Source organism: Ursus arctos, unplaced genomic scaffold, assembly GCF_023065955.2.
Source record: "Ursus arctos isolate Adak ecotype North America unplaced genomic scaffold, UrsArc2.0 scaffold_1, whole genome shotgun sequence".
NCBI classification, from domain to species: Eukaryota; Metazoa; Chordata; class Mammalia; order Carnivora; family Ursidae; genus Ursus; species Ursus arctos.
Window position 1 is genome coordinate 83,535,661 of NW_026622763.1, and position 14,128 is coordinate 83,549,788.

Below are 14,128 nucleotides of genomic sequence, written 5' to 3' on the forward strand. Positions count from 1 at the left end.
CCCCTCCTTCTCAAAACTCGTGATTTTTTTTCTAACTCCACCTTTGTGCGCCTGGTTTCCTCTGACTGAAATACAGATCTGTCCTCCTGCCCCATCCTCAACTTTGCCTCACTATTTCCTACCTAGCCTTCAAAACTCTTTCGAACCTCTCTACTTCCGGGGAGTCTCTAGCAAAGGTGAAATGAGTGAGACCAGCGGGGCAGATAGTAAACTACACAAAAGATAAGTAGATGAATAAATAAGCAAATGAGAAAAGCGGAGCTACAAGCCATGTGGTGTCACCCCTTGGAATGTTTGCCAATATAATCATCTTCTTTGTGTCCTTGGAAACAGAGCCTCTCTTGTGATACCTCCATGCCAAAGGTCCCGCTATGCCACCTACTTTGACGTTGCTGTTCTTCGCTGCCTACTCCAGCCCCACTGGTCTGAGGAAGGCACTCAGTGGTCTCTGATGTACTATCTACAAAGGCTGCGGCACATGTTGGAAGAGAAGCCCGAAAAGCCTCCAGAGCCAGATATTCCCCTCCTGCCCAGACCCAGGAGCAGCTCAATGGTGGCCGCAGCTCCCTCACTAGTGAACACCCACAAAACCCAAGTAAGAGAAACTCAGTCCATTGTCTTATGAATTAACAGCTTTGGCCATAACAGATTCCCTTTTTCTCCTATGCATCCATCTCTATTCCAGTGCTGACTACCTTATTGGTGGGTTACTCTGATATTATTATCCTTTCCCTTCTATCTTTTATTGCTAGATTCTTTTGCTTCCTTTTTAGCATCTAATTTACCATTCAAAGAAGGGTATCTAAGTACCTCTCGCTCACACTACTCTAGAATTAAGGCTCTGTTGATCCAGAATAATGGAAAATTTCCCAACTGAAGTGCTAGTTAACAGATAGTTCTCACATACAACTGTTAATAACTAATATCATGAAATGTGTGACTCTAGCATTTTACTGAACATGGTTTACCCTCTTTTGCATAGCTCAAAATTTTTGAGCACCTCTATATCATAATTTAAAATATTGCCTTTGGATATATAGTCTTGCTATTTATTATAGATGTTTGGAAAAATAAACTGACTATATACTGATTTGATGACATCCCCCTGAAAATCACTTTTTGATAAATGAATATGCTAATACCAGCTTGAACAGTTTTTCTTTCTCTCTTTCTCATCAATACCATGTGTGTTGGATATGTAGAGAAAAAAGTGTGATTTGCAGTATGTTCCTGTTGTTTGGTTTAGTTAAATATGAATTAGCTATGTCTGAAAAAGTCTACATATTCTAAGAGTAAACATGAGCAATGTTAGAGTGAAAAGGAGAGCTACTCTGTTTAAGTAATAGATGATTCTGCCCAAAATAAAAATCTCTTTTGGTGAACCATTAAACAGAAAAGCTTTTTTAATGAAAAGAGAAAACAAGATACCTGTCTCCTCCCTCTTTTCTTAGCTTTCCCAACGATGGAGCTTCATGTTCTTACTGTTAAAAACTCCAAACAGGGGTTACAGTTAATATATAATGTATTTCCTCCATAGCAGGATATGAATTCTAAAAGTCTAGACCCACAAGTCAAATACTTAATGGATACCAAAATATTAGGCACATCCCTATTAAAAATATAACATCTCAATAAGAAAAGTCTTTGGATATAAAGCCCTAAGTCCTTGATTGTGAAGTCTACCTTTATTGTCTATTAAGGATCTCACCATGAAGTGTAATGAAGAGGAAAAATCTCTTAGTCCTGAGGCCTTTTCTAAGGTTTCGTTGACCAATTTACGTAGGTCTGCAGTCCCAGATCTTTCTTCAGACCTTGGCATGAACATTTTTAAGAAGGTGAGTAGAACCACTTATGCTCTTTAATATTTTGTTAATTGAAAAAAAATCAGTGGAACATGAGGTCATGCTGCAAAATGGGGTGGGTTGGGAAAGGAACCTTGAGGAGAGAGGTCAGCCCCCACTTATAGCACTGGCTTTCAGCATGACCTTTTGTGAGTCCCTCTGTGCACATGAATGTTTCCCATTCTCAATGTTACCAAACTCAATCCTGACGACGTGTATAGAGTACTTTCAGTAGTGTGATGGTGGAAGTAGTTGTGGTAGCCGTGGTGGCGACTTATATTCACATGTGTCATCTCATTTTATATCATGGTTCAAGCATTTTGTATAAATAGTTCTCATTTAATCCAGTAAGATCCTAAATTTCCATATTTTGCTCCTGAGAAACTTACTGAAATCTTACTCAGAGTGATGGGATCATCATGGAACATTTATTCTTGAAGTCATCTCCAATTTAAAGAAATTAAAACAAACCAAACTCTGTAAATAAAGTAGTAAATCCTTACAACAGATCACTAGATTTTCTACCCTCACAACTTGTCATAGCTCATAACATAGGTTTCCATTCAATAAACATTTACCATGCATCCACTGGAACTCTAAAGATGAGAAATTAAAGGTGGAGTATACACAGGGTTCAAATTCTCGCTCTGCCACTTTCAACCTCTGTGATCTGGTCAAACGATACTAGGTATCATTTGTAAATTGGGTGCATAATATGCTTACTTCAAAAGGTTATGAGGATTAAGTGAGATAATGCATGTAAAGTCCTTACTGTGCCTGGCACTTAGTAAGTACTCAATAAATGTTAATTATTCTCAAGAAAGAAAGGAGCTGAGCCTTAGAAATTTTGGTAGTTTGTAAAAGGTTGAGTCCAAACTCAAAACTAGGTCTCGTTCAAGCTAAATAGTTGATGCTTTTGTGAACCCACATTTCCACCTCTCTTTCTGTAAGTATATGGAGCTTATCAGCTAGGAAATAACATGTGTAGAATAATGTATGTGTAGTAGCTTCATTTTCTAGTTTTCAAAATAATTAGTTCAATTGTGTTCATGAAGGACACAGAACATATTATTAACTTATCTATGAGCTCAGAGTGTTGCTAAGCCAACAGTCATGTCTACCTTCATTGATAATGCAATGATAGGCAATGGCTGTAGTTTTTCAAAAAATGTCAGTCATCAGAGGGGAATAAGTTGTCAGTACTGACTGCACATGAGAATCTCTGGGGAGCCATAAAAAATTCATGTGCCCAGGCCTGAACCCAAACCAATTAGGTCAGAATTGCTGCAGGGTAGGCTCAGACATGGGTATGTTTTAAAAGCTTCCCAAGAAATTCTGAACTCTTATTTATACTGGATTTTGAACTTGTTTGGTAGGAGTAGTGGGTTTGTGCCAATTTTTGCTTTGTATCTTTTTTAACTCTCCTTACGGACAGTGGCACATGCTTGAAGTCTGTCTGGAAAAATTGATCTCAGTCCTGGAAAATGGAACAGAAAATACTGGCTGGTCCAAGTGGTGACTCAGGGATCCTATACTCTCACATTTCAGCATGTATCAGAATCACCGACAAGGCTTATTAAGACACACACTGCTGGGCCTTACCTTCTAGGTTTCTGATCTAGTATGTCTGGGGTTGAACCCGAGAATTTGTATTTCTAACAGTTTCCCAACTGATACTGATGCTATGGTCCAGGGACAACCCAACCCAGGAGAAGGACCCAAGGACCCATACATTACCTTTTGCTTTGTTTCTTTCACTCCTTTAACCCATTATGGAAATTTCACCCATCTCTATTGGATGATACTCAGTGATTTTCTGGGTCTCTTCTTCCTGGCACATTTCTGTATTTTACTGCAGACTATGGCGCCCTTTGGAAAGCGGAATATCCCCTCTCCTTTGCCCTGCGCCTAATCCTTTACCTCTCATCCTCATAGTTCAAGAGCCGCAAAGAAGACCGAGAGAGGAAAGGCTCCATCCCATTCCACCACACAGGGAAGAGGAGGCCTCGAAGAATGGGAGTGCCATTCCTGCTTCACGAGGACCACCTGGATGTATCCCCCACCCGAAGCACATTCTCCTTTGGAAGTTTCTCTGGGCTTGGAGAAGACAGGCGAGGCATTGAAAAAGGAGGCTGGCAAACCACCATTTTAGGTGACCACAGGACTTTTCAAAGTAGGGCAGAGCTTGAGTGACCTGTTTAGAAATCTGGACCTAGGGCTCCGGGGCAAATCTGCATCTTTCTTGAACAGTTTAGTCAAGAAATGTGGGCCCAGATGCTAGCCTCTAGTACCAAAGGAATGCAGATAATTTAATTAAATATGGAAGAATCCTGTATAATTAGGCAGGTAATGGCCCTATTTCTTAGGGACTCTGGGTGTGGAAATGTGGCCTTAAAGGGTCTTGTGCATTAGCTTTCATTGTGAATCCAAAGGCAGACTTTAATTTGGATATTAGAAAAGGATGATGTAAAGAAAAGAAAAAGAAGCTTTTTTCCCCCTTTCTGGATGGCATATTAAGAAAGCCAGCTTAAAATCAGAGACTGACAGCTAGCTGGGACTCCGTATATGGTTTTTGACATTTGGCTTAGATTGGGGCTGATCTTATGATAGGCAGTTTCATCCATTTTTGACCCAGACTATTCCCAGAACAACTCCCATGCCTGCTGTTTGGCTGTGCCTCATGCACTTCCTAATATCCCTTTACTCTCCCTGCCGTCCTTTGGAAAGACAATATCTCATCATTTTCAAACGCTCTTGTGGTGCTCTTGTCCATCTCAGGGAAATTTACCCGGCGGGGCAGTTCGGATGCAGCCACGGAGATGGAGAGCCTGAGTGCCAGGCACTCGCACTCCCACCACACCCTGGTGAGTGACCTGCCAGATCACTCCAACAGCCACGGAGAAAACACTGTCAAGGAAGGTGGGTCGGAGGCGGCCCCTGCAGGTGGGAGTTCAGGTTCCTTTTCCTGTTTCCTGTTTTTACTCCATGTTCCATCTTCATTGCAATCTGGCTCCTTGTACTTTTTGAAAACTTGCATCCATGTATTACATCACTGGGTAATTTACTTGTGAGCCATTCTTGGGATTTCCTTAGTAGCAAAAGCTATCTGATGGCACACTGCGAACACCATACTTCTCAGAGGGGAAGCAAGCCATTCATCTTTGTTTTCAAAAGGTCATAGACCCACAGGGCTAGAAGAGACTTGGAAGACAGTTATATTCAGTACTTTGGTCCCCTGAATGATGTCCCTCAAAAGGGCTTGTCTACCTTCAGTGGGAGGAAAGTCACTGCCTTCCAGGGCTACGGATTCCCTTTTTCAGACAGCTGCTATTTCAAATAAGTGCTTTATATGCTTCATGTGGAGAAAACATGTGGTCTGGGTAGAATCCAAAATGGGCTCTTATTCTATACTCTTAACCTATGAGCAGAAATCTAAGCCCTCTTTTCCCTGGAGTATGTTTCAAGTATTCGATGTTATCAGTTGGTTACCACCACAAATATATGTTCCCTCTCTTGAACAAAGGAGAAAAAAAAATCCTCCTTATTTGCTGTTGCTTAAATATGCTAGATAAAACCAAAAATTTTATCAGCCACAAATTTGTGGGGAAATACTTCAACTAAACCAGTTGCTGAAAGCATTAGCAAATCCTGACTATGCATTGATCCTACTGTATCTGTAGGATCTGGCATTCAAGAATGGGTAAAATCCACCTGTTAAACAAAGTTAAACTCTAGCCTGGGTCTTAAGGAAGCCAGTTGGAATTCACATTTTCTATAACCTTCATTATTTACCAGATGTTACGTGGCCTTGACACAAGGCAATTCTGTGGGACTTGAGAATAGCTCTGAGACTACAATTCAGACATACAACAGCCTCAGCTGTGACTGTGGTCATGAGCGTGTAACTGTCTGACATGACGTCACAAGCTAACATGGGGAAAATTAAGACCTCGCTTTCTTTTTATTAGTGCGATCCCAGATCTCCACAATCACAGTTGCAACCTTCAACACCACGCTGGCCTCATTCAACGTAGGCTATGCAGACTTTTTCAGTGAGCACATGAGGAAGCTCTGCAACCAGGTGCCCATTCCGGAGATGCCGCATGAGCCCCTGGCGTGTGCAAACCTGCCCCGAAGCCTCACAGACTCCTGCATCAACTACAGCTACTTAGAGGACACGGAACATATCGATGGGACCAATAACTTTGTCCACAAGAATGGCATGCTGGATCTTTCGGTAAGAAGCAAGAATTTCTCTTACCAAAGCTTGGAGATATTGACTCTTTGACCCGTTTTTTGTCATGCTATGAAACGAGCATATAGATTCTTAGCAAGGTTGAACCTTAAAATGAAAAGGCTACCCACAGAAAAAATTTCACAAATGTGTCAGCCATCACAGAGGCACCTTTCCCTTTTAATTTTTTTCAGGCATGACATTAGATGTGATCTGATCTCAGAATATTTTTATAATCCAAAAACGTTAGCAAATCCTGAATAGACATATATAAAACATACATAAATGTGTATATGCTAAGTCCCTTTTTTCTAGAATAAGAGTAAAAAATTCTCAGTTTATTTTCTTTTGTTATATAAGCAACATGACTGCAAACCTCCTGGGTAGCAATGGAAAATGAATAGAAGCCCATCAAAAGATTGAAACTTGCATTCTCAGGAGTGCCTGTCTTGATTATAGTTATTAGCAAATGCAAGGGTTGGTATAGTTTACAATTATATTTCACACAATTTTTTATTTCACATTTGAAAACGGGCTCAGCAAATAATTTAAAATATTAACATCAATGAAAGGACATAATTTAAACATGAAAATATTTTGCCTTTAAAATTGAAGTGTAAATAATGATGCAATTGTGAATGCCTAAATGTTCTATTATGTGCATATGGAAATCATTGTTCTTTATCCATTATTGACAGAAAGTGAAAGGCAGAGGATTAAAGCACTTCGAGTTAAAAAATCAGTTGAACACGTTTCTGTTTGGACAAAAAATTACAGTCCCATTAATTCACGGTTCTTCCATATCCCTATTAACTGTATTATGGCAAATTTTGGAATACTTCAGTGAGATAATACACACATACATTTCTTTTCATACATACATTTTAAGTCTTTGGGTGACTTATACTCTGCGTTTAGCCCATACACAAGGTCCCAGTGCAATTTAAATAGGCACATTTGAAAAGTACCCTGAATTATTTATGCTTAAGTACATAGAACAGCCTAAAGAAAATGGAATAACCAAATCTATGTAGAAAGAGGTAGTTCAGGCAAATTAATTACCCTCTGTTCATCTTTGTCCCCCACCCCCGCAGGTGGTTCTGAAGGCTGTTTATCTTGTCCTGAACCATGACATCAGTTCTCGCATCTGTGATGTGGCACTAAACATTGTTGAATGCTTGCTTCAACTTGGTGTGGTGCCTTGTGTAGAAAAGAACAGAAAGAAGAGTGAAAACAAGGAAAATGAGACTATGGAAAAAAGAGCCAGTGAGGGAACCTTCCAGTTCAAAGGTGTATCTGGAAGTTCAGCCTGTGGATTTGGGGGCCCTTCAGTTAGTGGAGCTGGAGATGGTGGAGGAGAAGAAGGAGGAGCTGGAGATGGCGGAGGTGGAGGAGGTGATGGAGGCGGAGGTGGAGGAGGCGGTGGTGGACCTTATGAGAAGAATGATAAGAACCAAGAGAAGGTATGACTGAACCACTTCAGTGTTCTTGTGAACTATTGTTCCTAATTTCTTTCCAGTGCCTTCTTGCCAGGTATTTGTTGACTCAGAATCATAACGAGTCACTAAAGCAAGTCATGGGCCGAGAAATCTCTTCCCTGGGTTCTCATCAGGAATTAGTAGAAAAGGTTAGATGAAACAGTATTCTCAATTCAAAAACCATAGACATTCAAGCAGTGTGAGAGCTCATTTCCTGGTCATGTTATTTCTTCAGGGTAGTATCTCAGTTATACTGCATTACCATCACCCTCAGTCTGCCAAGAATAGCCTCTTTCTCAAGATTCTCAGGGTCTGACCAAATTGAACAATGTTTTCTTCTCAGAGTGCCATAACAAAATGCCATAGACTGGGTGGATTAAACAACAGAAATTTGCTTCTCACATTTCTGAAGGCTGGAAAGTCCAAGATGAAGGTGCCAGTGAGGCTTCTGAAGCTTCTTCTCTTGGGTTGTAGCTGGCTGCCATCTTGCTGTGTGCTCACATGGCCTCTTTTTTCTGTACACACACACACACACACACACACACACACACACACACACAGAGAGAGAGAGAGAGAGAGAAAGGAGAGAGAGAGAAAGAGAGAGTTCTCTGGTGTTTCTTCTTATAAAGATTCTGACCTTATCAGACTAGGGCCCCACTCTCATGACTTCATCTAATACTAATTACCTCCCAAAGGCCACATCTTCAAACATCATCACATTGGAGGTTAAGGCATATGGAGGTAATTCAACATATGAATTTGGGGGAAACATATTCAGTCCATAACAAGCAGTATAATTTTTCCTCAAGATAATGTTTTTTTCTCTTCATCTAAGGAACACATTTTTTGTGCAGCTAATTTCAGTCACTGTTGAGGAAAGGGAAGAATTGTGTTCAGTTAATTGGTTTATTGTTATTGCTTTCAAAGACTAGCCTTGGTGCTCTCATGTTTCAGTGTTTCACACCTTATGTTTTTAGCTTTCTTGTTATTGATTATTCCTGAATTTAATTACGTTTGCCTTGGCAACACCTCATTTATGATCCCTGCACTTAATGCCAAAAATTAGGGTTTTTTTCCTTCAATTTGGGTTTTAAATTAGAATTACCATAGCTTGGGACTCCTGAGTGGCTCAGTCGGCTAAGTGTCCTACTCTTGATTTCATCAGGTCTTGATCTCAGGGCCATGAATTCAAATCCCACATTGGGTTCCACAGTGCCATGGTGGGCATGGAGCCTACTTTAAAAAAAAAAAACAAAAGAAAAAAAAATTACCATAGCTTAAATTCACATAACTTACACTGATTTCAGTTCAGGGCTTTTGTTGGAAAATGCTGTTGACAAGTTGAAATCAGCCGCAGATTTGAATCTCTAACATATCATGGTGGACACATCAGGTCAAATGTTTACAGGTGTAAGGTGACACTGTGCAGAGTTCTACCATCTACATATTTATCTAAACTATGAATTGTCCATCTGAGTAAGTGTGGTGGTGCCCCTTCTTCTTATAATTTCTTCTCCATCTCTGTCTAGTCCTACTTGATCCATTTTTAATGTGTATTTATCATCCGAGTTTCTTTGTCTCATTGTCTACTATCTTCCTAATATTTTGGGTCTCTGATCCAAATATTCTTTCCCAATATTCTTGAGTTCCTGAACCCTTTCTTTAGGATTTTCTTCCTCTGACTTAATCATAAATGTGTTTTTTTTTCAATTCTTTTTTTTTTTTTAAGATTTTATTTATTTGTCAGAGAGAGAGAGCACAAGCAGGAAGAGCAGCGGGCAAAGGGAGAAACAGTCTCCTCCCTGAGCGGGGAGCCTGATGTTGGACTTGATCCCAGAATTCTGGGATCACGACCTGAGCCAAAGCAGACGCTTTACCAACTGAGCCACCCAGGCTTCCCGAGTGTATTTTCCAATTCTGACAGTACCTTCCAGTACTTAAGGTTCCCAACTTCTTACCTTCTCGTACATCGCTGAGGATAATCTAAAAGCCCTTAGATCTCACTCTTAGTAAATTTTCATGTTTTTCCTATCAATCTAAGCTGGCTACTCAAAGAGATAATGGATGGTATTATATCCATTATAATATTCAAGGGAAAAAATAAAAGTTATGAAATTTTGATAGGTTTTTTATTAGTAAAGCTTAGATAGTCCAACTAAATTAAAGAGAGCTTTGTTATGTATCCTAAGAATTCCTGAGGTCCATTATTAGTATTATATTTTTATTTTTGTTTCTAAAATTTTAACCAATTGGTATCTGCATTCGATTTCTTATTGTAGAACCACAAGTCTCTTGCCTATTTAAAATCTAGTTATTATACTAGATAGTTGATAATATAAACATTATTTTGACTGAAGTTATCACTCTTGATTAGATGGAATTTTTTGAAGTCAGATTATGTGGTCTCCAAAACAGCCACCAAGATATCGTTTTGTAGTTAGTTCTGGAAAATAATATTCTTTGTAAGACAAAGAATTTATAAAATAAAACGAACTGTAGGTTAAGCGCATGAATTTGTGATTCACACAGGTCTGTTCTGCCCTAAATCTGTGTTCTTTTCAGTGAAATCGGAGAGTTTATCTGATTTTACAACCTAGTAATACCAGAAGCATGGGGAATTTATTAATTCAGAAAGGAAGATCTAATTTCTATTTCTATATATGCTACTAACTAATACTGAGAGCTTGAAATGTTATTTAATATCTGTCCTGATTTCTGCCTGTAGCTTGGTACATTTTTCTGAATGTCTCCTGTAAGAGGAACCTAAATCCTAGGGACATCTGAAGGTATAAAATCAAACCTGAATAGATATTTACCAAGAGCTTTTGGAACTAGGGATTTTTTTTTTTTTTAAGGGAATATATAGTAATCTAAAAATGGACATAAATCCTCCAAATCAGGGCCTACCCAGGGTGAACTTTTCTGAGGCACTATTTCCTGCCTTTGGCTGTTCAGTCTGAGCACATCAGGGCTCGTGGCTGAGGCGGGGCCAAGAAGGACTGAAATCCAGTCCACGCTGCTCACTGAGCTGTTCGGCTAAGGGCTGCGTCTACTCAAAGGGCCCATCTTTTTCTAACTCATCCACCCACAGGAATGCCTTTTCTAATTTGCACAAAGTTGCCTCAAAGGAGAGCAGTGTCCCACACCTAGAAATAATAATAAACATTTGTTTTGCTATTATTTTATGTCTCACATGTTTTGACTCATGTTAGCCTCACAGCTGTATGATATAGGTATTATGATTCCCATTTGGTGGGGCACAGAGTGGTTAAGTGGCTTGCCCAAGGTTATGGAGCTAAGATTTGAAGCCAAACTAAAACATTTCTGAATTGGTGTCTATATAATAAATAAGTAAATAAATGTTTATTGGTAAGTCTTAGTCTTCCATTTGCACCCTTCTGATCTACAGAGTTCCCAGGAAACAGACTTGGATGTGGAGATGTGTGTGCAGGAAGTTTCCTGGGGTGTCCTCTCAGGACCAACATCTTTGAGGTGTAAAAGGAGCAGGATGAGGTGGAAGGAGAAGTGGAACTGACAATGTAGTTGTAACAGAGACCTCAGTCCATCACACAGGGAGCCCTAAAGCAAGGACGACTCTTCAAAGTAATCTCCAGGTGGAGGAAGGGAGCCCACCTTTATAGCCCCCCCACCCACATTATGCCTTTGACCAGCCATTGGAGGCAGACTGCTACCAGGAAGAGCATTCACCTTAGGTGAGGCAGCTCTCCTTTAGCTAAGAGCAATGGCGGATAGGATCTCAGTAGAGAGCGGTCTGCCAGCAACACTTCCAGTCTCAGAGAATGTTCAGTTCAGCAGGGGACATCTCAGCACTGCATCCACTACAGGAGTCTGTAGATAAAAAAGAGGAAAAAGAAAAAAAAGAAAAGGAGAACCACCTGCCTCAGTTTAGGAGAGGGGAGTCTCCCCTGCCATTTTATGGACGATGTCTCGGTAACTCCATCTCTTTCACAGCCTACCCAGGTTTGAGTCCTTTCCATGTGTGACCTGACCTTGTACGTAGCCCCCTGATCCACATGACAGTGGAAAAGCCCTTCGCCATTTACAGAACAATGCTTATCCATTATTTCCTTTATTCTGCACAGTAAACCGATGTAGAAAGGGAAATTATTAGGATCCTTCTGCCTCTTTGGAGATAATTCACAGAAGTTCATTTTTCTGGAAGCTGTGTCCTCCACTAACAACAAGGATTAAATGGGACAAAAGAGAGGATGATAACCATTCTCGTTATTCATCTCAGGAGGGCTTCCTATTTACCCTCAAAGGAAGAAACAAGCTGAATGTTGACAAATTTCTATATATTCTCATTTTGCTGGTGCGTGAGTATTACAATACAGTGAAAATAAAAAATTAGAAAGTCCCTTAAAAATGTCAGAAGTTGCCTTGTGATTTCAAAGTTCCAGACCTTGATCATTTCCAGAAGTTTAGCAATAATCATTGCCTGGTAGTACTTTCAGAAGCCTGATGATGAGGGTAACTTCTGGAAAAATCTATTTGCCTTCATCACTGATAGTCCCCATTGTCTCTCTAGGTGGTTCTGATAGTCGGCCAAGGATACGGAAAGCATGTTTTCTAATCAACAGCTCTACGTTCATATGCTTTAGCACTAGAGGGTGATCAAAATACGCAAGTTTTTTTCTTTTAAAAGGCATTCTGGATTTTAGAAAGGTTAACTTGCTTGTTGAGCCCTTGACAATTCTGTTTCTCAAGTTGTACGTGCTCACCATAAAACATATAAAACTTGGTTTAATCACAAAATGGAATGTCAGTACCAAAAGGGCTTTGTGACTTTTCTAGGATGGAAGCACACCTGTGAGCAACCATAGGCTTGCTCTGACCATGCTCATCAGAATAGTGAAGTCTTTGGGATGTGCCTATGGTTGCGGAGAAGGACATCGAGGGCTCTCTGGAGATCGTCTGAGACACCAGGTATTCCGAGAGAATGTAAGAGAATTACAGTAGATTCCATTTCTCTCCCTCTTCCCTGCCTCCAATTTAGGAATGAGTCCTTTGACAATGAGGGTCAGCGTTCCCTGAAAAATATGGTATTTCATAGAGATGATTAATGCTGATTCGGAGTGGGAGGATTCCCACGACATATCTCAAGACCTCAAAAACCCAGGCCTACGAAAGCTTAATTGGGAAAGCACTTCTGCCTCCTGCCTAGGGCAGGCCAGCTCCCAGTTGGTGAAAGGGTGTATAATTGGAACGTGTGAATTAGAGTTTGAAAGACCTTTGCAAAGATAAATATATTTAACAAGCCTTTGACGGGCTGTGACAAATGACTTTTTAATCATCTGCCTGGGTACTATAGAAACATATTTTATATTAAAAAATGGGATCCAAGTTTAGGACTTAGTTTGTCATTCTTACATAGATATGGAAAATGGCCCTTATTGGGACAAAACAGGACTATAAAAGTAGCCCGTCCCGTTCTGGCTGCTTTGTTTGAGAATGAACCTTGACTCCTGCATATTTGAGATCACGTCCCTTTGAACTGTGTGAAACTTGAAACTCTGCGCTTGGGCTTGCAAAGCATAATTCTGTCATGGAACATGGTCTTATTCCAGCTCATTTCATTTGCCTCAGCTGATTGCTACTTTTCCCTTCACTCTTGAGCAATAACCCCCCTCCATAGCAAGTCCAAGCTGGGACAGTTGACATACATTTGAACGGAAATCCTAAGAAAATATCCTCCTGCAAATAAGGGTTTTATGCAAATTTGAGTCCAGGAAACCCTTTGGCACGTGACAGCAGAGTTTTAGGATCATGTCAACATCTAATGCCAACCCATTTTTTATTGGTATTAGTTTTTGTCATGAAATGTTCACACAGTCTGAGCATGCTGGGTTTCTTTTTTGATCTGTCATCTACCCATCTATCCATCTATCCATCTATCCACGCTTGTCTCTTTCCCTTATACTCTTTATGTTGTATTATATTCATTGATTGTATATGGGGGGTTATATTCACAGTAATTAACTTATAAATTCTGAAGCATGACAACTTTGACCAAGATCTAGATTTTGAGGCCCAAAATTTAAAAATCAAAATAATAATAAGGCAATAGAAAGCTGACATTGGCCCCATCTTTGAGCATGCATGTGTGATTTTTATTGCTTGATTTTTAATTGTATCACAGTATGAATAAATGCCTTCGTGGCGAAAACATTATCACTCCTCTTACAGAAGACCAATTCCATGCAATGACACATTAAATATAAGAAGTGTCATGCTTTAGTTGGAGGTATAAACTGGCTCTGACACCAGAACTTGTCTTTCATGACTTGGAGAAGATAGGGCTGGTTGGATCAGAAGCCACTTGTGAGACCATTTGCTGCTCAGTAGTCCACCATGCTTTCCTCGTGAGATGACTGAACATTTCCTATCAGGCTGTCCAGACAGTTTTTCACCTGTCTTCTCAGCTTTCCTAACTTACAGGGCAACTCTTCCATACTCTTGTAGCCCAGTTTAATACTCATTCTAGGGATTCTATTTGCCTCTCCTTGCTCAGAAAACACATTGCCCAAGAGATACAAACTTGAGACATTATCCCT

At 40.1% G+C, this 14,128-nt stretch overlaps 1 protein-coding gene across 2 annotated transcripts in view; it reads left to right on the forward strand.

Annotated features, from left to right (window-relative positions):
- The window catches only part of UNC80 (unc-80 homolog, NALCN channel complex subunit), a 216,363-nt gene that overhangs the window by 43,555 nt on the left and 158,680 nt on the right, over window positions 1-14,128 (forward strand). The window contains exons 8-14 of one of the 2 annotated variants that reach the window (XM_026492047.4): window positions 334-595; window positions 1,701-1,835; window positions 3,777-3,993; window positions 4,620-4,760; window positions 5,810-6,078; window positions 7,170-7,538; window positions 12,369-12,500. In XM_026492047.4, coding sequence (XP_026347832.3) covers window positions 334-595; window positions 1,701-1,835; window positions 3,777-3,993; window positions 4,620-4,760; window positions 5,810-6,078; window positions 7,170-7,538; window positions 12,369-12,500 — 1,525 coding nt within the window. Of the gene's footprint in view, window positions 1-333; window positions 596-1,700; window positions 1,836-3,776; window positions 3,994-4,619; window positions 4,761-5,809; window positions 6,079-7,169; window positions 7,539-12,368; window positions 12,516-14,128 lie in introns of both variants that reach the window. The other variant, XM_044381208.3, reaches the window with a different exon arrangement.